Genomic DNA, 25,051 nt, shown 5'->3' with positions numbered 1-25,051 from the left:
TCTACTGACTATTTCTTTGCCCTGTTCATTTGCCCTGTCCAAGAAGTACTGCAGCACATGAAAACAAATTTGGAACAGACACCCAGGGGATTGTCCAAGAAGTACTGACCGAAGTTTCCAAGCTCATGATGCATCATATGCTTGTAACAAAGAGATTTTGTCTTAAAAGAACAGTGGATGTCAGAAGTCAGCTCTAGTTATAGTGTTAATTTCCTATGCAGACCTATGTATCTTATCCAATTTAAATTAGTGCATATCGTGAAATGGACAGCAATCTGACATCATTTATGAGCAACAATGTATGAACTGCCTAGGTTTTACCGCATCAACAGGGAGAGTGCCTGTTTTGCACTTCACTGTGTTTTGCCTTTTGGCCAGTCAAGTAGTAGTAATGAACGATTATTCCATGAAGGGGTTCCACTGGCCTTATCAGCTCGCCGGGCTTGGTCGAGGAGAGCCAGTTGGCTCTCCCGTTCCATGCTAGCAAGCCAGGTCTACTGCCTGTTGCTGGGTATTTGCCCTAAATTGAGGGAATTGATATTTGGCGGCCACGAATTGCACTCCCACGTAATGTGGGCAAGAGTGGGCCACTTTCCACACCATGTACAGATGTCCGCGTATTGTGTGGGGCTTATATGGTGTTGTCGGTATAGATTTGTGTACATGTTCATTTGTAGTCAGTGCCAGTCACGAGCCTGTTCTCCGGTAAGGTCTGGGTGCGGATTACAAAATTTTTGGCGGTCACGTCGCTGCTTTTACAAGACGTCATGTGAGTTAGAGGTTCGTCGATAGGACTCGTCGGCGCTCGGATGTGAAATGCGCGAGCTAGCTGATCCACCCTTTTGTTTCCCTCCAGTTCCGTGTGTGCTGGGCACCACACGATGGAATGATGTTCCTGTAAGCCATGTCCCAAAATGTTTAAGACCGCCTTGGGGATGTTTCCAATTAAATAGAGGCTCATGCCAAAAGACGAAGTCCTAAACCGTTCAGCCGGCAGCTCCGATAGAAAAGTGGCAGCGCTAGACCTTAAGAAAGCATTCGATACCATATCGCACCAGCTCATACTGGAAGAGCTGTAAGAATTAGGTTGTGGCGAGAAAACATACACTTACATATGCTCTTTCATGCAAGAGCACATGGCCACCATAGGTGTTGAATCACTCCGATCAGAAGAAACACAGGTACCAGGCAGAGGTACAACGCAGGGTGCCATTTTGTGGCCAGTCAAGTGTTTGGAAACTTAAATGCCGTACTTCTGTGAATACAGTGCAACATGAGACTAAGGATGACTTAAAGATGAAAGACTACTATAGTAAAATGATAATTCAAAGTACTATAATGATGCATAATGCAGCCCGATTCATGGGCTTCGAATAGAGCCTCCTGCACAAGACCTCAAGTGCCAGGGCCAAAGCAAGCTCAAATGCAAAGAAAAGGACTGCACACAAAGAGGACAGAAATAGTGTAAGACTATTTCTATATGTGTCTTCTTGTGTGCTGCCCCCTTAGTTATATTTGCGCAGTAATTCATAATCATAATCATGAACCAACTAACTTGTCAAGATGTTCTTCTCAAGAACACTGCGGTAAGAAGGTGCCCTTCGCATTATGCTAGAATGTGCAATACTTTGGCAACCTTCTATGCAAGCCTCTAGTAATTATGTATGCAAATAGAAAAGTGCTTAGGCTAAGAAGATCAAAGCACTACTCACCATTATAGTTACTATACACATTATCTTGCAATTCTGAAATGATAAAAAAGAGATTACTGGTAAGCAACAAAGAAATTCCCTGTTCATATTACGTAACACAGTAAGGATTGGGAAGAAGGCACTATTTATCTTGAAAAGATTTTGTAAACACTGCTGCATGAAGTCTATTGTGAGCTGGTGGTTGCAAAGTGAACAATTTGTATGTTTTGTGAAGAGGATGCGCCTCTGTCCAGCAGCATCGCCGACGCTTGGCTCGCTCTGCTCGTGCTGCTGGTCACTGCTATCTTTCGTGAGACGGTGCCTCGCCGTTCATACTCGTAGCGTACTTGGACCAAAGGAATGCACCCCCAATAAACCTCTTATCTGTTCATTAAAGAACAGACTGCATAAAAGGTCTGAAGATAGGAGAGCCAGACATGCACAAGAAAGCTATTATAATCACTAGCTTTTAACTATCATTGAAGCTGCAGCTGAATGTTGAGTTACTTCTCTTGATGAGAATGCACAACATTTACCTATTCTTTTACATAGTGTGAACCTCGATAACCTAATAGTAGAAAGAAGGCGTCCTCTTTAGAGCATTTGCCTCTTTCTTCCACTTTCCAAGTGCTGGCTGCTGCCTGCTGCTATCTTGCTCGATAGGTTGGTTTCAAAGATAGTGCCAAGCAGTACCAGACAAACTGCAAACCAAGGTGGCCCGGGGTGACAGGTGATGCATGTAAAAGCAGACATCACATCCAATATAAACACACAGTCGTTGTCGTCACTCCGCCATCCTCCTCCCGTCATCTCCATTTCACCACCTACATTCCATCACTGTCATTCCATCATTGAGATGCCATCATCATCGTTCCATCATTGCCAATCTGTCATTGTCAATCTGTTGCCATCATGCCTTCATCATTAAGACACTGTTGTCCTTCCATCGCCAGCATTGCAATATCATCCTTACATGGTCCCCATTCCATCGTTGTCCTTCCTTTGTTGCCATGTTAAAGTTCCGTCATCGTCTCTCGGTTATCGTCATTACGTCACCTTCATTCCTTTGTTGCCTCGCCGCTGTCATCATTATACCATTGTTGTTTCGACTGTGTGATCCCATCACAGTCATGCCTTCATCATTTCGGCGTCATCGTCATGCCATTGCCAACCACCATGAAGTCATTGTCATTCGATGGTCATCATGCATGCCTTGGTCTTTGTATCATCCTCATTCCCTCCTTGTCACTTTGTTGTCATTATGTGGTTGTCATGGAAGTGACATCATTCCGCCAACGTGATTCAGGCATCGTCATGCCGTTAATTGTCATCTTGTGTTCTTGTGACATGATTGTTGTCATCCAAGTTACATCGTTCTGCCAATGTCATTTTGGCTTCATCATGCTGTCATCATTACGGCGTTATCACATCGTCGTCATGCCGTCGTCGCGACGCCATCGTCGTCATTCCTTTATCTTCATACAAGGTGCTCGCATGTCAGAATGGTACAAGTTTATATTGGGTGTGGCATTTCCCAGTGGAAACATGTTCAACTCGGCTGTGTGCTGTGTACTTGTAAATGGTCACTGAATAAGGACAGCGATAATCGCAAACATCAATAAATGTACCCTTAAACTGATTTTAAGAAGGCACCATATAAGCATACTCTTTTAACATGCGACCTGTTGCAACAGCAGATGTGTATTAGAAAGCTGCAAACTCCAGGGGCGGATCCAGGTTTTTTCTGAGGGGGGGGGTCAGCTTCTGTCAATGATGATGATGATGATAGTAGCCTTTCTTATTTACCGAAATTCACCGTTTCTGCTCACGATAAAACCGCGTTTTATACGGCTAGAGCAACACCTGTAGCCCACCGTGATGGCTCAGACAGCGTTGCACTGCTGAGCACGAGATCGCGGGATTCGCGGCGGCCGCATTTAGATGGAGGCGAAATGCAAAAATGCCCGTGTGCTTGCGTTGTAGTGCACGTTAAAGAACCCCAAGTAGTCATAATTAATCCGGAGCCTTCCACTACGGCGTGCCTCATAATCAGAACTGGTTTTGGCACATAAAACCCCAGAAAGAGGAAGAAGACCTGTAGCGAAACCAGGTATCGGTATCTCCGAGCTTATAGGAAAAGGACGTTACCCAATACAGCCATGTGCTTGGCGGCTGCGCCTGATAATACCGGGTGTTCAAAACTAAGCTTTATGCTTGTCTTAAAATTAGGCACTGGGAGGCACACGAAGACCACCTGTGCAAATAAGTTATGTGGCCAGGGGGGCACAAAGTGAGATGATAATTATCGCTGTGAGCAGCCCAATTAACTAAAATTGAACAATTATTTTTTGTCGACTGCAGTAAGTGGGTATGTTTGTATTGAAAACTTAGAGGCAGTCGTGTTTATTACTGCAGTCGATAAAAAGCTAATTATTCAATTTTAGTCAGTTCGGCTGCTGACAGCGATAATTATGATCTCACTTTGTGCCCCCCCTGGCCACATGACTTATTTGCGCAGGTGGTCTTCACGTGCCTCCCAGTGCCTAATTTTAAGAAAACCATAAAGCTTAATTTTGAACACCTGGTATATCTAGCCTGTAATGTTTCTTAAAATAAAATTTGGGATGATCTGTTGCAGGTTCGTTATAAATGCGTAAGCACGGGTCCGTATTTGGAGCTCTGTTGGGACACCTTGTTTTCTTGAAGGAGATTCTATGTGTTCGGCTGAGACACCTTCGTTTGCTTTGGAGCTACAACGCGGCAACCACTACGCTGGTTGTTTACGATATGCGAATCACCGCGTATGAAGACTCACGACGCCACCTACAAGAAGAAAGATGCGGCGTAGTAGCCGAGAGCGCGAGCCAGCGTCTTCATGTTTTGTTTCCCACGCGACGCCATCCTTTTACACAAGGCGCGCATCTGCTCCCGTTTCTCTAACCACGCGACGCCATCCTAGGCCCACGCGCTGGCGTTGGCCGTCACACTCCGCCACTTCGCAGCCGCTGCTCGAGGCTTCGCCCCGCTCCGCAAGAACGCCCACTCAGATAAACGGATTCGGCTGCTTTGAGCTTCCTATGCTTAATGTACGACAATAAAACTGCGAAGTTACAATAAAAAACTTGTGGCGTACTGCGCTCGTACTGGATATTGTCAACGTGTAACTGTGATCACAAGAGTGCTACAGTTAAAAAAAAGTTGTCCATGCGTAGTTCTTAGTTTAGCTGTTAGTTGTTATTATTTATACAGGGTTTGTCCGAAAAGTAATGTCAGTAATGTCGATTAAAGAGAAACTATTGATCAGATTGGTACAACACAATAAAATGTTTCAAAATAGGCTCCTCCTGCGTCGTTGCATTGCTTCTAGCAAATTTCCAACCATCGAAGGCGTCACTAACGGTAGGCCTCCTTAGGAATGCCCTTTATAGCCTTGTTGCAAGCCTCTTCGACTTTGCCAACTGTCGCGAAATGTTGTCCTTTCATGGGAATTTTCAAGTGCAGAAAGAAGAAGAAGCATGGGAGAGCCACGTCAGGACTGTAGGGCAGCTGGGGAACCACTGGCATCTTTCAATCGGCCAGGAAGCGGGTCACGAGGAAGGCGGTGCAGGCTGCATGGTGCATTGTCATGGTGAAGTTTCGAATCGCCCCCGATATCAGGCCAGGTGCGATGAATCCTTCGTTTAAGTCGCTTGAGCACTTTTGACCTTTGACTTGCTAATTCTGGCCTTCTTGGGGCGAGGGGACGCCGAGCTGTGCCACTTGGCACTTAACCTTTTTGTTTCGGGGTCGTATTCAAACACCCAAGTCCTGTCACCTGTGATGACATTGTGCAAAACGTGGGGGTCACATTCGCACAAGTTCCAAACCTCCTGGCACGTTTCAACTCGGTTCGATTGTTGGTCGTCCATTAACATTTTGCGCGAGATCTTTGCGCACACTTTCGCATCTGAAAATTATTCGTCAAAATCTTGTGAACGGTACTTTTTGGAATGTTTACTGTCTGTGCCACTAAACGGACACTCAGACGAGGGTCTGAGTACAAAAGATCTCTCGCGGGCGTCACATTTTCGTCGGTGATGGTCGTTGATGGCGGTACAGCGCGGGCTTCATCGCTGACCTCTTCACAGCCTTCTAAAAAGACCCTGTGCCCCCAGTAAACTTGACGTTGTGACAAACAATTATCATCAGAAGCTGTCTTTATAATAGGAACAGTTTCCTCTGCAGACTTGCCGAGTTTCACACAAAACTCGATGGCGGCCCTTTGTTCCAACGAGGAACAGCGCGGGCTTCATCGCGCGGGCTTCATCGCTGACCTCTTCACAGCCTTCTAAAAAGACCCTGTGCCCCCAGTAAACTTGACGTTGTGACAAACAATTATCATCAAAAGCTGTCTTTATAATAGGAACAGTTTCCTCTGCAGACTTGCCGAGTTTCACACAAAACTCGATGGCGGCCCTTTGTTCCAACGAGCGCTGCATTACGGCTTGCACAGTAAATGAAAATGAGTTGACGAAAAAATGCCAGGCCTGCGCGGCACACGCAGCACAGTCACAGCATAAGCTAGAGGAGCGTTACTGCCTAGTAATTTGAGTGAATGCGTCAGGAACGCGCTTGGGACGCCGTCGCGCGTGCAAGCCGACGCGTTCCATCGCCGATGGCTAGCGCCGTTCGGCCCAGCCAAGCGGCGGACAATGCAGCTACGGCTGTCACATTCGCTCCCACTGCAACGCGCCCGACGCGGCCTGCTTGGGACTATGTCGCGCGTGCAAGCCGACGCGTTCCATCGCCGGCGGCATCATCGCGACCCGAAACGGCTATTGGAATGAGCCCATAACAGCTTACGCTGTAAAACCTTGTCCTTACTCTCCAGATGGTCGCAGACGACTGAGCGACTGCGCGTGCGTAAGCTAACTTCCCCCTACACCAATCCCAACTGGTCTTAGCGCGCTGCGACGTATAGTCGCTTCACAATATAATCACTGACATTACTTTTCGGACAAACCCTGTATATGAACACTTCAGCAAGTGATCTCTTTCATCAAGCAGGTTGGTCGCGGAACCGATGACAGCCAATGAGGCAACCGATGACACCCCAAGGGGCAACTAAATTGATCAGGCGCGAAGGCAATCGCGCGGACATCGGCGTGCCTGGCAAAAGGGACGTCTCCTCGTTCATTCGACGCCTCCGACGGGACGAGTAAGGCACCGCCGGCGCCAGGAGGTCGAGGTGTTCATGAGAAAAAATAACTACGGCAACTTCGCAACACCACACCCCGACGGAATACAACTAAGCTTGTGAGCGAGCTAGCTCTACTACCACATGGCTGATATCACTGGTACTCGCGAAAAATACTTTTGAAGAATGCTGCGAAAAATACTTTTGAAGAATGCTGGTGGCCATATTTTTTTGCGACAGGGCCGTCCCCCTGTCAGCGAGGGGCCGATGCGGAAATCTGAGGGGGGGGTCTGGACATCGGGACATCTCCCCTGGATCCGCGCCTGAAACTGGTGCTGATGCACTCAAGCAAACACTTCAAAACAATGTAGATTTCTCACTTTAAGAATATATGGGTCATAGACCAAAAATTGTTTAAATCTTTATTCTTCGAGGTATGGTGCCAAAAACTTCTACATATATGTAATGTTATGCGCTTATTTTTACTGTGTGGTCTAGTTTTGTTTATCTCCTTTGGTGCTAATATTATGTAAGCTTCCTTTAATTCTTTTTTGGAGAGATTTGCAAAATATGTGTCCCTGAGATTTTGCTAGAGAGAGTATCAATGGCTTCTGTAAGATTCAAGGAATGCCTTAAGACCAACCTTATCACTGTGCCTTATCTAGAAGATGAGTTACAAGGTTTTGAAGTTGAAACTCGAAAGATTGTTCTTCCGGTGCTTAAGTTTGACGTCTCGCAACTCTTGCTCTAGGTAAGACTGAGCAAAAAGGTTGATCTCATGGGATTCTTTGAATAATACAAAATATTGATACTCATTAGTACAGCCATTGACACCCTGTTAAGCGAAATTGCAAGAAGTGATATTTTTCATATCTTTGCAAAAAATTTGTTAACGGAAGCTCACATAAAATTAGAACAAGAGGAGATAAACAAAAATGGACTGCATATTCAAAATAAGCACATGTACACCCGTGATCAAAAGTATACGGACCACAGGGTTGCCGAAAAAGGTCAATTGCTTCGTAATTAACAAGCATAAACTGCAATTGATGACTACACTGTGAAGTTCGCAATGCCAAGCTTGGAGTGCAGTCCACAATTTCAAGTTGCGTTCACAGGCAGAGAAACTGGCTTTATTGTGCAACCCCTGGTCCATATACTTTTGCTCATGGGTGCACAAGTTTTCAGCAACTTATCTCGAACAATAAATTTTTTTTTATATAACCCATGTCTCCCCTTATGGGAATGTCATGTTTATTGCTTTACAGCACACAGAATAAACAATAAACAGTTTTTGTATAAAGAAGCTGTGCATTCTATTGGACAAAACAGTGGACTACAGCATTCAAAGATGACAATAAAGAAAATGTGCCATAAAAAGGTTCTTTTTAAACGAGTCATGCTAACTAATTAAGTGGCTTTAGGATGCACTGAAGACATTCTGGGCGAATCAAAATTTTTGTTTATTTAAATCAAACTAAAATTTAGAATCTACTGCATTTGTATTTGTACACGCCAACTGGTCTCGTTTTAAAATAAACATTGAGTATTCACACATTTGGCATTACCAGTGTCCCTAGTGATAATTGTCACTGATCCTCCAGTGTTTGAAATATTCAGTATTAATCTCTGGATTCTACTAGTCAGTGTTTTCTCATAAAAAGCTGCACGCACATCAACCAGCACATTAAAATGCTTCCAAAACAGAAAGAGGTCCATCAGTTTACGTCAAATTAAATGGTCATATGAACAGAAACAGTAAATAAATTTAGACCAGCTGAGTCCTTTCAAAACTCTATTTTTGTTAATGTCGTGGTAAGAGGTTGCTTACTAGAAGAGAAAGTGAACATCGAAGCTCCATTTTTTAAAATTTCATGCAAAAACCCCAATGGCAGGATGTCAGCGTGAAATCACAATTTCAAAGTACTACCTATCCGTACTTGGTTTGTGCCAGCAGGATTGCTAAGCCTCCTATCACAATAAGAGTAACTTTTTTTGGCATTCATTTGGTGGCACAGCTGAAATAATTTTAACATCATAGCTATACACTTCCACGTTGATAAGTCTGGTTGGTGACTTTGAAGATAAGCTACGCCCCTGCCTAGCAACAGACCTACTTCCAGAAGTTTTCATGTACCATGCTGATATCTGACTCACCGACATGAAATAGGTAAAAATATTTAGCCAGTCGAACTCGTATCCGAAGAGTCTTCCCTGATAGGTCCGCCACAACTTTATCTTCTTCAATGAGGGCATCACCCATGGATTGAATGGTGATGGTGACCGTCGAGTCATCTTGAAACCACTCATAGCTGTAGAAAGCAAGAACAGCAAGATGGATTTCAATTTTAAGTAACCACAGGTGGTTCAATTTGCATAATCATACTGCGAATTCTTGAGGGTACACATTATAAAACTCACGAGCCTAAGTCAGTGACCTAGGTATAAGCCATGATCTCGCTGCTGTACCGCGTGGAGTGTTACAGTGACAATTGACTTCCATTATTAAAGAACAGGGGATTCTGGACAACATGATAACTTTTCCTAGCCCACAATTCATATCTGAGGTTAACCTAAAGTTATCTGTGATAGCCGCCAGTATGATAAGCAATTACCACTGATTCTCTAATTAGTTTTGGTAACAGCGACGTTCCACTATCTCCCAGAGAGGCATCCTTATGCACTGTGGAACGGAAAGCATTGAAGGACCTAATGTACTTTTACAGCAGATTTTGCTACTGAATATCTCGAAACTGGTGGCTGTCTCATGAGCCCTCAACACTGTCTTGTGTTCCAGAATTACAACATGAGCACTGAACTATAATTACACTTTGCCTAGCTCTGGCATCCTGCTGCTAAGCATGGCACGGTTTCAAAGCCCATCTGCGATAGAATGCGAATGCACTCATTACTGCCCATTGCATATAGTTAACAGAACACCTGTTAGCACAAGCGCTTCTATGGGTTAGTAAGACTCCACGAATCCACCTTAAGGTAACTAATAAAAAACATTAGTTAATTGTGGTTAATTACTTTATTGGCAACCATCGCGCAAACTTATGTTTGCCTTGTACCTAATAGTGCATAAAAAGGGACGAGGCACAGATGGACGACGCGGACACAGCGCTGTGTCCGCGTCGTCCATCTGTGCCTCGTCCCTTTTTATGCGCTATTAGGTACAAGACATGGAATACCAACTCGCCCAATCTTACGCTCTTTATGTTTGCCACTGCAATTAATCTCGAGCAGCAAGAATTTTCGCCCAATCCCAAACATTCCATCTTTAATAACTGAGGAAACTCATTATTCAGCCACCCTGTATATTGACAAGATTACCAGCAATTTTTGGTCACATCAATCTCCCTACACAGTTCACTCATGCGACTTCACACCCACCAGGATGACAGTTACTATGTCTGCATGTGTGAATGAATAAATTCTTGAACTTATTTTGCAAGTTAATGAAATATAATCCTCAAGGAAATCGAATTGCTAGATGGACAGGCTTGCAAATGTAGAATATACTTGAGCCGCGTCATCCTACAGAACCCTGAGCAAAACTGAGCGCACACATAAGATTAGGTGGCCGCAATGGGTCACTACGTACAACACATACCAAACATGGTAAATAAGCAACACTATAGATGCAGGATGATGTTGTCGTGATAGCCTGAGTGAAATAGTACTCATTTGTACAACGAAGATTAGGTGCAATAGAGCTCTGTGGCTTTTCAAATCCCCACCATCTTTCAGTGTGCTTAGCAGCTACAGTGGGGACTCTCCTTGACTATGGCTGGATTTCTGATTACATTTAATGAAATTCTTATTCTGAGAAAAAGAATTAAAGTTGTCAGCAACTATCCTTTTTCCTATTCATGTATGAATGACCAATGCATTGAAATATGTCACAAAATATTTTAATTTTGAAATTCCAGTCTGCAGCATTTTCTTTTTAAGATATGACACTGCCCCTTTAATGCAAGATTATCATATCGCTGAAATTTCATTTGTCACCTCACTTTAATTATGTTTGTACACTCTGCTGCTTGCTTGTTCTGCAGACATCTGGAATCATCTGAGCATTGGCAGCGGGGTTGTCTATGTTTGTCCTCTTAAGGTGCACAGCGTAAAACCTTCATTCGTCTTGTCACAGTTACTATATGAGTTTGATGAAACACACTTTAACAACCAATGTGCTTAAGACCAACTTGAAATTACAGTGCACCTAATGCACCTGTGTTTCGATTGACTGCAACTTGAATTTTGTAGTTAGGTGCCCCAAGATTCTGAGCTCTGTCACACGAAGCCAACAGGCAAGGAGGCCAGGAAAAAATAATTGTTTTTCTTAATTGAAAAGTACAAATAAGGAAAAGGAAAATGGCAGCAGGCAAGCAGACAACTTGTCACAGGTGGGTGGTGAACCAACAGCTTTGTATTATGCATGTGATGCTCTACCAGCATGTGACACGAGTTAGGAACCTACCCACGCAAGTTCTCTTTTTGTCCACATTAATTTACTCTTTTTAATATGATTTCTATATTTAAATTAAACAAGTTAATTTCCCCTGTTCTTCCCCTGGCTTTATCACATGTTGGCTTTGCACAGTTTTAAGAGCGAACAAAAAATCAAACCCCTCGGTTCGTTTGACACTCAGAGCACATTGGACGAAGAGTCCATCTAGTTGTTCACAGTGCTACTTGCCTGCGTTTCCACAAAGCTGGGACAAAATATCAAGTTACGATGGATGTGTACTTGCTTTAGTGCTTGTTGGTATGCAAGCCAGGCCATGTCCATCACCCAAAGAAAACATAGACTGGAGTGCACTCTTGCATTTAAGTTGGTTGCAAAACCGCGAGCTAGGAAACAAAACAAATGAGACAAAAAAAAAAAAAATCACCGCGTCACGGTGACGTACCGTGGGCTGAGCACTGGGGGCAACGACCCACCCCTCCACAGCCACGTACAGCGCGGAAGAAACATCGGAAGCATTGCGGAAGGGCTGAAGGGTAATCTTTGATTGCCAACAATTCCGTTCGTATTCAATGCATTGAAATACTTCTTGCAGGAGGATATTCGTGAAATGATGCCCTTCAATACCAAGTAGTACATTCCACAACTTTGGTGAGAAGAGTTGCCGGACCCTTTTAAACTGCGTTGAAAAGCAGAATGGCAGAACGAATATATTGACATCTGTGCACATAAACTGGTACTACGCATTAACTTGGTTGGAATCATTGCGAGTAAGCTGTATGAGCCTGCACTAAATACTAACTACTATTTCCAAGCCCAAAGCAAGAAGGAGCAATGGCCATGTACCATGCGAGCCATCGCTTGTGTAACAATATGTACTAAGAGCACTAGGATGCCTTCAACAATGGAGCACTGGGAACAACGACCTTGCTCACCTAACAGCCGGCTTAGGCGATGTCTGTTCGCTGATGTCTGGAACATCTGAGAGCCACAAAAGAAATGGGAGAACATAAATTTCACTGATGCAATCAGTTCATCTGTGACACATTTCGTCGCTGCTGCCAAGAGGCTTGGCGAACACTAGTTCACAGTTACCTTCAGAGGTAGCTGTGTCGGTCCTTTGCAGTTTTTTGATGAACGGTATTCTTGGCACTGGAAAACTAGCTGTGACAGAAAATAAAAATGGGATATTTTATTTTAGTGACATTCCAAAGAATAACGACAATGTAGCACGCATGTGAATATGTACAACAAAGAAAGAAAGTTTAAGTATGCTAGAACCTAGTTAGTATGTTGCTTTATTTTTTGTCCTCTCCTGGCTGCTGTGCCACATTTGCATGGTCCCAGCACGAAGGTCAGAGACTGCCACATCAATTCTGGCAAATTCATAGTCATTCCATGACGCTCCTATGTCTTTGCATTTTGTACCTTGCGGTGATGCATTTCAACAGCGTACCGCAAAAATGTGAATTTCGCTGCACACTTAACTAATGAAACACGCTTAGACAACCACAAGTGCCCCAGTGACATGGGGTATTGTAGCCAGCTAGCCAGAAGTGACCACAGCATCATGGTCTTTTTAACCAGTCGCTACTGCATAAAAAATGAATACACATGATCATCTGTCACAATAGCACTCACTAGCAGCCACTCTGATGATGCGAGTCTGAGATATCTGGAAGTACCACAGGCCATGTCTTATGAATTAAACCAATTCATTGTGTCAACAACAGTTCCTATTAGGCCATATTTTTCGAGATGTATCATCAGGAATCTATTGTGATCCTCAATGTGAGAAAATATGTATACTCAATGACGACCTAAGAGCTAAGTGCAAACTCCGCCCAAAAGGCCCCCCTGCAATTGCCCTATGTGCCTCTGTGCTCTAAAAAATAGCTCCTGAGAAATGACAACACTGAAAGAAGCTCACCTACACCATGACATCACAAGTATGAGTGAACTTACTTGGCTGGCACGTCTACACAAATTTTATTTGAGGTGAACAACGGTGTACTTGCCATTGCATTGTTAAATTGTAACCAAATAATATAGTTTCCAACCTCATTTAAGTTATCTGAGGATTGTCCATGCTCTGCCATTTGTGGCTTGACAGTTGGTCCTTTGCCGAGTGGTTTCTGCTGAGCTAAGAGAATGACTAGAGCAAACCCTTTAGAAATACATTTGAACGTCTTTATAACAAAGTCAAATCTGACATAAAAGTAGCTTCGTCACATCCGTTATTTGTTATAAAAATATATCTATACACTAAAAAAGCGGAGAGACAATTCTTTTTTTGCTTTGTTATATGCAGTAATTCCTTATAACCATGTTCGTTACATCAAGGTTCAACTTATTGAGGTCTGTCTACAACAAAAATAGGAAAATTTCTCAAGAATAAGCAGAAAATACAGTTAAGCATTGCAAAAAGGATCAGTAGATGAAGTGTGACTGTTTATGTAATGTACCTTGATGAATGACTGCTGTTTGAACACACATTACTAGAATGTTAGCTCTGATGCATAGCCTGACCCTGTACATCTTTTTCAATGACACTATTGCAGTAAGTGGGATGTTGTGCTGACTCTGTGATGGTGTGAAAATAAAACTTTTGTATAAACTCACATTTGCGAACTTGAACGGGAGGGCCAACAAGTTTGCCAATAAGGCACTTCTCGAGCATGGACTCAAAGTTTACCCACTTGTGCACCTGCGGAATTACGACAAAATGAACAAATGAGCAATGCCGAAATTAAGCAATACAAAAATCCCATATCTCTATAGCAAGGCCTGCTCAGAAATTGCATGCAGTATAGTATCTATTCAAAGAATTATGTTATAAACGTTCATGTACATTAATATCTTTTGTATAGCAAAGAAAGAATTAACCTTCTTGAAACTATCAATCAAGTTAATACACTGCCCATTGGACCCAATACATTTTGTTCCACTATTCTTCTATATGGAAGTCCTTTTTCTTACACCATTCAGCAGCAGTGTCGCGTCTTTTTTAATAGTTTTTACATTCCAAAAATGCTGCCTTCACCGCACCACTTTGCACTTGGGGAATGAAACATCACAGAAGGCTAAATCCAAGTAGGTAGGGTGTTCAAACGTTGCGCTAGAAATGCCTAGAGAAAACTCATGCACAATCAATGCAGATTGTGTAGGGGCAGTGTCGTGGTGCAGAATTCCGCACCTCACCTCCGACCAATCTGGTTGCATGAAATGTAGGTGACCTCTCAGATGCTTCACAACTCCCATGTAGAAAGCTGCACCGACGTTTTTATCTTCAGGTGCATATTCCTAATGCACAATTCCATGAGAGTAAAAATTAAAAAAAAAGCACCATAAACCTGCCTTTAATTTATTTTTCTGTTCCTCCTTATTGCTGGCATCAGGTGATCTTTTTTCATTCCTTGCTGTACAACTTCAGCTCAATGTTGTACTCGTTAGTCCAAGTTTCACCGCTTATAACCACTTCTGGAAAGAATTTTTCGTAATCTTCTGAAGTCTGCGAAACAATGCAACATTCTTTTCGTTGAACCTTTTTCTCTGGTCACGAGTTTCAGTGACATGTTAGCACAAACATTTTCCATTTTCAGAAGTTTCCATCAAAATACCCTGAAGAAATGACTTTCCCAAACCAAGTGCTTCCGATATCATTCTAATAGTGATTCAACGGCCATTGAACATGAGAGAATGCAAATGATTGATGATTTTATCTTTGCGCGAAGTGGTGGGACATGTTCTTAGATCGTTCTTCGGGTACATTCCCGTTTCGAAAATGCTGAGCCCATTTGAAAACAGCTCTTTCCTGTGGGACTTCCACCCCATAGCCCACCTGCATGACTTTATGAATCTTTGCATCATTCTTAGACAGTTTCACAAGATACTTGATGTTGATCTACTGTTGCATTGGTTGGTCAATCTCCGCAGGACAAAGTGTAAAAATGGGTCGCATGAAGAATCAACTCATAAAATTCTGCATTGTCATAGAGCAGTCTGTCACACATTGACAGAATCAGGTCCTCTTGAAGGTATAACCAAAGTTTTGTCAACACACCCTCCCTCTTACTTCTTTGCTGACTCACTACACGAAGTTTTGAGACAGACATCATGCACATTGTCGCATTCTTAATAAGCTCGAAGAAGCAACCGGCGAACTGGGCCTAGGCTTTTGTCACAATTTGTCGCCATATCTAATCATCTACCATGGTGACTCAGGGATCATGGCACTGAGCTGCGGAGCACTGGGCCGTGGGTTCAATCCCCAAATTCAAGAGCCACATTCTGATGGGGGTGGAAGGCAATGTACGAAGGACAGGGTGGACGTAAAAAAAACCGCAAAAAACAAAAATGTACAGCTTATAGAACTTAACTGGGAGCCGCTTACTATGGTGTCACTCATAGCACCAGTGCAACTTTGGGACATTAAATGCTACTAATCAGTCATTATTAATCCTTTCTCACTCCATCTCTGGCGTTCACACTGCCAAGCTGCTATCCTTGCTGGGATAGCCCAGTGGGTTAGATTTATAAAAGCTTGAACCAATATAAAGCACAACAAAGCTTAGACAGGTATGCAATGGGCTGTGAGGGGCCAACTTCAGGCTACTGCACCAAGGGGAACATCCAGGCATCTTCCGGACTGGACATTATATATGGGTAGCATTCCTACATTGCCTTCACTCATTAATGCATTCGGCAGCTTGACAGCTACATTGTTCCACAATACACAAAAATAAAAGACAGATACATTAGGGCTTCATCTTTTTCGCTGCAAAATAGGATACCCCACATCTGGTTACCTGGTTGAAGAGGTCAGTGGCATCCTTCCCGACACCTCTGAGTAGCTCGTCCACACCACCAGGGTGGTAGTCCATGTACGGAGTAACATTGTACACACGACCTGAGATGAGAAAAATGTCACCGTATGTTATAACACTAACAAAGAAACCTGAGAAGAAGTTAGCGACCACGCAACGAATGATGGAACGAAAATTTATAGGCATAACGTTAAGAGACAGGAAGACAGTAGCGTTAATTGGAGAGCAAACAGGGACAGCTGATATTCTAGTTGACATTAAAGGGACACTAAAGAGAAACACTAAACAAGTTTAGATTGATAAACTACTCTTAAGAAACTCTGCTTTTGTTGATATCGCAGCAATAGGCTCATCCTTAGAAGAGAAAATAAAATGAAGGTGAAAGTTCCTTTTTTCGAATTTTGCGACGATAAGCCAGGGCCGGTACGTTAGTGTGACGTCACTGATTCCAAAGCATTTTTTCATATTTGGGCTGTAGAGGCTGAGTAAAAGTTATTGAAACTTTCCAAGTTCAGTTCCTGGCTCTTTTAGAAAGCAATGCAGTCGATTCAATTAATAAAAATTTAACTAAGCACGACCAAATGCCGTCAAAATCTATGACGTTATGGCCAGCTGGTGCAGGAACTTCAAGGTGGCTTCGCCACCTGTCCTTTGTTTTTGCGTGTTTCCCGACTTATTAATAATAATAATAATAATAAATCCTTTATTCATGAAAACAAGTGATATGCATTGCCAACATTTCCTTGTGGTAGGAGAGGCTTTTTTGGTATTGTAGAATGTTTTTTTTTACTAACGCAGCAAGAAAAAATTTCTCTATAGGGTCCCTTTAAAAGGAACACATGGAGTTGGGCAGAGCATGTGATGTGTAGAACATCTAACTGGTTGTCTATCAGAATTACAGAAAGGGTGCCAAGAGAAGGGAAGTATAACTGAGGACTGCAGAGAACTACATGGGGTAATGAAATTAGGAAACTCAGAGACATATAATGGTGCCAACTGGTGCAAGACAGGGTTAACTGGAGATTGCTCGGAGGGGTGTTGGCCCTCCAGCAGACATAAATAGACTAATGATGATGATGATGGTGTTATGGCACATGGAGAACTATACCTGCACCTGCCGTCGCTGTTTTCTATACATACCGTTAATGCAATTAGCATTGTTTGGGGACATTACCCATCTTGCAGTATGCCACAATAGAACCGTGTTATGCCGCAGAACATGCAAACCCTGCAAACAGTGGTTTTCGACCCGATTTTCCCAAGGGAAAAGAAAGTCGCAGTTTCGCCCGACAGGCGAATCGTCGATTACGATAGCAAATTGTAGACAGCTATACAAAGTAAGGATGGCAGTTTTATCGGCCGTATAAAGTTGTACACATTCGCTTACTAACTAAATCAACAAGCAAGGTGTCAGGCATGCACAAGCAAACATGAACACATCTCACTCGATGAACGCGGAAACTCGCTGTCAAAACGCTGGAGTGAGGAAGCGCAGCTGCAGCGGTGAGCGAATTGACCTTCGTGCTGCCTCTCGCTTCAACGCGAACGTAAGCAGCGAAAACACAGTGCATGCGAAGCTATCACCACTCGGCGCATTCTGGTCCCAGATCTCTTTCAAGATAGGGCCCGCGCGGCTGCGCCATACGCAGCTGCCGCCGGAGTATAACCCCCCTTCCTCTCCTCCCCCCGGTGCCTTGCGCGCGACGGAAGACGGCGTGCTACCTCCCCGCTTTCCGCCCTCCCTCACGCGCGCGAGATTGAGCCCCATCGTTGGCTCACCCTCGCACGCTTTCAGTAGCACATACAGCATACGGCGCACGGAGGCAACGTTATCGCCCTTGGACTTTATACGGAACATCACGGCGACGCCGATGGCAGAAATGCACCTGGAGTGTCCATATAGTTGTTATCGCAATAAAAAAGGCGCACGTTAGAATTGGGTAAATACCGTAAACAGATTGTGAGCTATCGTTATTGCTTTAAAATCTTCCTAAGATAGGCCAAAAATTGGCGTTTTTGAGGGGGATCCCCCACGTGTTTAACGTACCTGTCTCCTGTATCCTAAGCTATGGTGAGACAGACACTGCCAGTAAAGGGGTCACTATTGGGCCACCACAGGGGTCAGGCGCGTGCATGCTGACTGCTCAAGTTCGAATTATCCGGCAAAGGCTAATTTAGGATCAACATAACGAAGGTTTGGGCCCATAGAAATGCATGGGCACCAGCTGGGACCTTCAGTCGGGATCGAATTAAATGGATTCGAATTAATGCGTCTACTGAATAGAAGAAACTGAACGATTCTGACATACAAGACATTAGTTGTGAGACATGTCCTTAGAGATGTTCTGCACATCCAAGAGTCCTGTTAAATTCCTACACATCCTGCACGTTAAAATCCTACACGTCAAAGAAGTCCTCCATTCTCCTGTATTACGGTAGTTGAAGCGGACATGTTTGCCTCAGGTACTTCTTCCTCAAGTTATTTGTGAGAGCTCTACGTTGCAAACCTGTCACTCTGTTCCCCTTGACCTTATAGAGCGCAACTCTATGCCACAGTGCTGCCACTGTGAACCAGCAGTGCCATGTTGTCAAACGTTGAAAATTACACGAAAATTCCACCACACCTTTCAGGCAAATCCAGGCATCATCCTTCTTGTTATGCTTGACCAGCTCCTCGTAGGTGACATCCAGAAAGCGGCCGTTGACCCCGGAGAGGTTTGGATTGGCATGGGTCAACCGGATCCAGTCCATGAGAGACCGGCCAGGACCAAGGGAAACCTTGACACGCCCTGTAATGCAGCATGGGGGATCACTGCGCTATTACAGTCACTGTATTCATAACCTCAACTGATGTTAGCTGAGCCTAGCACACTTACATTCAATGACATGAACTATGCATCAATACTGCTGCCGCATTCTCTAATGTTATGTTTTGGCTTGCTTGTATTTCCTACTTATACAGCTCCACTTGGCTATCGCTTAGATATGAAGCTGTTCGTTATGCCGTTGTATTGGGAATTTCGATGCTTGTGCAGATAACTATTTAGAGGACAGACTGATACGGGCTAGCTTACATTGCATTACGTAGTGTGTAGCGCAAAACGGGGCACACAAGACAACAGAGAAGACGAAGACATGGCACTACTAGCAAGTGATGGTTTATAGCATGTGGTCAATGCATATTATACATACCATTAGCAAAACAGGAGCAAAAAAAGGAGAAGCAGCAGATTACATCCCAGCACAACTATTTGTCACAGGCCACTACCAAGAAAGGAACAAGATTTGTTTTCATCATAGCCTTCATTTAAAGTCCCTCAAAGACCCTTTGTGAGGCATTATGTCATTTTTCACAAGCCACTCTGGTAATTTTCGCTTGTACCATTTATTACGAATGCTTGATGATTTCTCTAGTCATCTCATCAGTGTTCTCGGCAAGTACTTGTGCTCTACCAAACAAAGGCTCACAACCACAGCACACGCTGTGTCCTGCAAGATGAGCGAAAGCACCACAATGGTTTTGCTGGGATCTGATCAATGTTAAGTTTTTTTGCCCTCTTTGCATCCCGTTGTATGACGGTATATAATGTACTGACATGTTGTTACCAGTGCCATGTCTGTGTCTTCTCTGTCATCTGGCATGCCCAGTTTTGTGCTGGACGTCACAAAAAGTATTATTGTCTATATTTGGTTTGCATACAGAAAAACAATAGCAGAGAGGAGAAAGAGCCATCTGGAAGCAACCAAAAGGAGGGGCACAATGCCTGCTAGCTCTAAAAGAAAAAAGGTACACAGAAAAAGATTAGCGAGTGAAGAACATGAGAGATTAACCCCTACCCTGACACGCTATTATCCTGAATTCTGACAAAATATGGCCAGTTTTTCTTTTTTCTTTATGAGAAATACTTCCCCAGAAACGACGTAGACATCAACCTATAGATTTGGTGCCACTTATTTTTTAACCACTTATTAAAAAGCTTAACAGCACTATACAAAACAATTGCAAAAAATGTAAAGTATAATCAACAAGCAAGTTAAAATTGCAAGAAATTTAAGAGTATCGTGGACGAGCTGAACTCGTCTAGGCCATTTTTACTACAAACGTGCGGGCGAACCCAGCTCATCCATGCTGCAGAAGGGCTTGGTTAACAGGGAGATGCATAATGAGTGAAGAAGGAGGAGAGAGAATAAAAAAAGGGGGGTGGACAACAACACAAGAATAAAACATGCATATGCCTCACACACTCAAGGAAGCTTTAGCTCGGGACAAAACTCCGATGCCGCCTATTTAGATAAATGTAAAACACAGAAATGCTTTTCCAAGATAACCCCTAGGCAGATTTTAATGAAATATGGTGAACGTGAGAGAAAAAAGTTAAACTCCAGCGACTGTCGGAAGCATAAATTTGATTTAGGGCCATATTTGTTTTACAAAAATTGCCGAAAATCGGCAAGTAGAAAGAAAGAAGCACGAAGTTTACAAATCTGTAACTCTGCACCCAAAAACAAATATCACCGTTTTGCCAACTGCATCCGTTAGAATATCTAAAGTAGGCAAATTGTATGCATTAATTTATATATTTACGAATCAATCAGTTTACTCATGTATAAACGTACATGGAGGGGTGGAAAGAAAAAGCTGTCGATGAGGCACGTTAACGGTTCTCACCCTCGTACGTTTAAGCAGCAACTTCTTACAGCAGGCAAAAGAGTAATAACAAAGAATAATGCATGCACAAGCATTTCCTTCAACTAGTACAGGTATAATATTAATATGAAGACGAAGAAGAAAATAACTTGCATACTTGCTTATACAATGTTGAAAAAGTGCAAGGTTTTAAGTCATGTTCAACTGTATAAACCGATTATATAGAAGAAGAAAATGACACAAAGGAAATACCTATAAAAAGGACTCTTACATGAATTTGTTACGTTTGCTAGGAGGTCGGAAAAATTATAATTATTATTTAAATGAAACTCGAAAATAATAATAATAATTTTGAAAAAGTTCGACTCACTTATTAGTGATGTGTTTAAGAGCCATGTATAACACAGAAATTTTATCCGCTATAGAAGAAATTCACAGAATTTTGTTATCATTTGTCACTGCCGAGTTAAGTTTAAACATGATAGTTTCGTTTTCTGAAAATTTGCGATTAAAAAAAATATTTTAGAAATTGTCAGCAGCGCCCAACAGTCGCTAGATTTTAACTTCTTTCTTTTAAATGCTACAAAAATCATCAAACTGGGTGCAGTGGTTGTCAAGAAAAACGGTTTCTCCTAGGCTTTCTCTTCTTTCTGGGGTTTTACGTGCCAAAACGAGTTCTGATTATAGAACACGCAGTAGTGGAGGGATCTGCATTAATTTTGACCACCTGGGATTCTTTAATGTGCGCTACAACGCAAGCACACGGGCGTTCTTGCATTTCGGCATTTCGCCTCCATCGAAATGCGGCCGCCGCGGCCGGGATTCGATCCCGCGATATCGTGCTCAGCAGTGCAACGCCTTAGCTGACTGAGCTTTCTCATGCACTCAGATAGGAGCCCGCCAAGCTAAAGCTTCCGCTTAATGTCTGGCAACAAATGGTACACAAACTAGCACAAAAATTGGAGCAACATGTTAGGCTATAATCGTGGGCATAAATGTGTCGCCTTCAAAATGTATAGAAGAGATCTGTGAACTTTATCACACTTTTATCATGCTAGAACAACGCGCTCGATGATACATCAACAGATAAAGGGAGCATACACGTGAAAATCGAGCAAAACGCACCGGAGCCAGTGGCCGACATGTTGGGCTCTCCGGGCGCGAGGCTGTTGGCACTGGTGTTCATAGGGTCAGGTCCCCTCGTGCCCTGCTGTTGCTGCCGCTGCCGTGATGCCGTGCCATCGACCTTTGCCCCCTTCGGCAGCTGGCTGCGCACTTTGTTCTTTCTTTTGCCGGGGCAGGCCACGCACCGGGACTCGTTGCACCCCAGCTGCGTGCAGGTGTAAAGCGCATGTGTATGTGATCGTGCTTTTTTTTTTCGATTCTTAAATTACAACAGCCCCATATCACAGAACGACATCAAACAAGTGACACCCTTCGCCAGTGGACCCAAACGCCGCTAGCCCATGCGCGTCATCCCACGCCAATCCCCTTTCCCCCTTCCCCAGTGCAGGGTAGCGTACCGGGCTCAGCCTGGTTATGACATATCTCTCCCCCATCACCGATGAGCCGCTCATAAGAACAGATCAGCAGAGCGGCAAGAGTCTTGCAATTTTCCCCACGGCCACGTGAATCTTTTGGCTGAATAACCAGAGCTGCTGCTTGTCGGCGACCAAAGTTATCTTGTGCCGTGTGGAAGCAACCTATTCGCAACTGCCGTACGCAGTGCCGGATTAAGAAATGTCGGTGCCGGGGCTAACTGCATCCTTGGGGCCCTAATGACGACGATGATGCTGGTTTACTGCAAGACGCTGAATTTTTCAAAGCCCACATGTTACGTTCGCTGATTAGTGATAAAATGTACATCATCTTTATGAGTTGGGGAAACTAACTTCTTGGCGTGATTTATAGTATTATTTAACGGTTATTATCTGACGTACACGTCGGTATGTTTAAAGCGCCAGTCCATCACAATTTCACAATTCGTCGAAGTGCCGCATCGGTACGCAGCACAGACCAAAAACAGAAGAGCATATTCTTCCGAACAAGAAACATTTTATTAGGCATTCAATCTTCAAGTTATAAGTGCATAACATTCAACAAAACGTATGTACAACTGCAAATTTTGAATATTGAAATAACCATACGAATCATGTACAATGATTTCCCTTTTAAATCAATGTTTATTTTTATTTTTATTTTTTTATTTATTGAGTACTGCTAGCCTGAATTCCAGGCCTTAAGCAGGAGTGGGTTACAGTTTTCGGTACAAATGTACCCGAACAACAAAAGAGCGCACATACAAGCAAACGGAACTGGGGAAAAGCGATTGGTGTGTCAAGTACGGCACTGAATACAATAATAACATTTCCGATGGCATAGTTCACATGTGAACACGTGTGGGGACGCATTAGACAGAGCGTTGCTCAACACTTGGCAATATGAAAAAAAAAAAGTATTTGGTTACATGCGCTCGACATGTCAACGTGGTGCGTAGTATCAAGAAAACATAACTGGAAGAACATCAAATAAAGAAAAGCAAGAGATAAGAGACATTCAATACGACAAGGATAAGCAATCCCGTCGAACTCAAACTGCATCACTCCTGACAAAAACTTGGAGGACGCTTAAGCTTCGCCTAAGGACGCTTAAGAACGCGATAGCGCTATCGGGACCCGTTCGCATCGCATCGTTCGCATACGGCAAGTAGGCTTCATTCACTGCAACACTGAACGTGGGAAAGCCAGCTTACAAAAACCAAGCTTACACCGATTCCCTTAAAGTCGGCTTCACTTTTAAACTGAAATGCATTGCTGGAAAGACGTTTTTCCAGGGGCAATATAAGTGGTCTTATATTAAAATGTGAAGGCCCTAGCACCTTTCTTTATTATATTATTAATTGTTTGCTATTGCCCCCGACGCGCGCAGGTCTGTTAGAAATTTTTTAGTTTCCTCGTAGCAGAATTAGGTTTTCTCGTGCATTCAAATTACAATCCGACGCCGATTTATAAACAATCCGACGGCGAATTCGACACCGAATGGTAAAGTCATACTTTACCATTTTTCTGACGGATTTCACTGTGAGAACTTCAATTTTTGTTCACCAAAACCTTGCACCACGTGGAGGGCTTGCGCGGTCGATGTGGTTGGATGATTTTCTCCAACCGCGATCACACGCCGGTTGCCGACGCCGGATTTTCTGCGACACGGGGCCCTAAACGCTATCGCGTTAAAATGGAAAAAAAAGAACGACTTCCTTCACGCTGTTCATTGATCAAAAACAAGCAAGTGAGAGAAAAAAAGACCGGAGCCGAGCTCACGAGGCTTTCGCCGGAACGAACGCGACGGCTGTCAAGAGGTTGCCCCGACCGTCGGTTTTCGATGACAACGTGGGCAGCAAGCACGCTCAGCAACTTTGGTAGCGAGAGCTACACTGGCCGCATTCTCGCTGTGGCCGGTAGCCTGCACCGCGAGCTGAGCCGTTGCCTAGCAACCGCCGCAGTTGGCAGCGCCGCTCGCCGCGCCATCTGGTGTCGTCTGCTCGAGTTACCACGGCGCGGCGACGCGCCACCGCAGTTGTGTTGCAAGCGTTCGCCGCCTGCATCTGGCATGACGTCAGAGGAGGAGCCGGTGAAACCGCGTTGCAACAGAGGAGGAGCCGGCGTTGCATCGTATATATAGAAAGGGCGGCTCAGTGGGATTCGTCGGCAGATATGGAAAGTGAGCCGGAGAGACTTAAAGAAGCTAGGCTTCGTCGTCGGAACGAAACCAAGAGGAGGCAGCGAGTCGAGGAGACGGAGGAAGAACGGGCCGCACGCCTCGAGAAGCGTCGTAAGTACGAAGCGGCCAGGCGAGTAGATTCAGATGAGGGTAGCACCCGAAACGAGTTCAAGTCACTGGATGACAACCCCTTATTCTCCCGCCTCATCGACCATCGGGCCGTCGTTGAGGCAATTGAGAAACATCAAGATGAAGACTTTCAAAATAAATGCGTTGCACTTTAAAAATGTCTAGTCTTTAATGTAACCATAACTTAACGAGAGGTAACAACCGAACCTAAAAACTCAGGCGTACGAAGCTAAACGATAAAGATGTAACCGTAGAGAGAACCAAGCCAAACAATAACATTAACCGTACCTCTCGCTACGCACACCCAGACATAACTGAGTTAAGCTACAGCCATTTATTTTTTTCTTTTTCATATGGTCGAGCGGGGCACCTGAACGTTGGGGACCCAGG

General features: G+C 43.8%; 1 protein-coding gene across 4 annotated transcripts in view; it reads right to left on the bottom strand.

Moving 5' to 3' along the window:
• Positions 1–25,051, bottom strand: part of LOC119461528 (cytochrome b5 reductase 4) — a 302,295-nt gene that overhangs the window by 16,933 nt on the left and 260,311 nt on the right. For 3 of the 4 annotated variants that reach the window (XM_049673178.1, XM_037722870.2, XM_037722871.2), the window contains 9 exons: positions 21,938–22,142; positions 18,789–18,953; positions 16,147–16,247; positions 13,961–14,045; positions 12,434–12,502; positions 12,274–12,319; positions 11,784–12,017; positions 9,025–9,179; positions 1,713–1,745 (listed from right to left, as the gene is read on the bottom strand). In XM_049673178.1, the coding sequence (XP_049529135.1) occupies positions 1,713–1,745; positions 9,025–9,179; positions 11,784–12,017; positions 12,274–12,319; positions 12,434–12,502; positions 13,961–14,045; positions 16,147–16,247; positions 18,789–18,953; positions 21,938–21,998 (949 nt within the window). In that variant the 5' untranslated portion in view covers positions 21,999–22,142. The remainder of the gene's footprint in view (positions 1–1,712; positions 1,746–9,024; positions 9,180–11,783; positions 12,018–12,273; positions 12,320–12,433; positions 12,503–13,960; positions 14,046–16,146; positions 16,248–18,788; positions 18,954–21,937; positions 22,143–25,051) is intronic. The other variant, XM_049673179.1, reaches the window with a different exon arrangement.

The sequence above is a fragment of the Dermacentor silvarum genome, chromosome 8, assembly GCF_013339745.2.
Source record: "Dermacentor silvarum isolate Dsil-2018 chromosome 8, BIME_Dsil_1.4, whole genome shotgun sequence".
Classification (NCBI taxonomy): Eukaryota; Metazoa; Arthropoda; class Arachnida; order Ixodida; family Ixodidae; genus Dermacentor; species Dermacentor silvarum.
The sequence above is the reverse complement of the archived record's forward strand: the minus strand, read 5'-3'. Positions and strand labels throughout refer to the sequence as shown.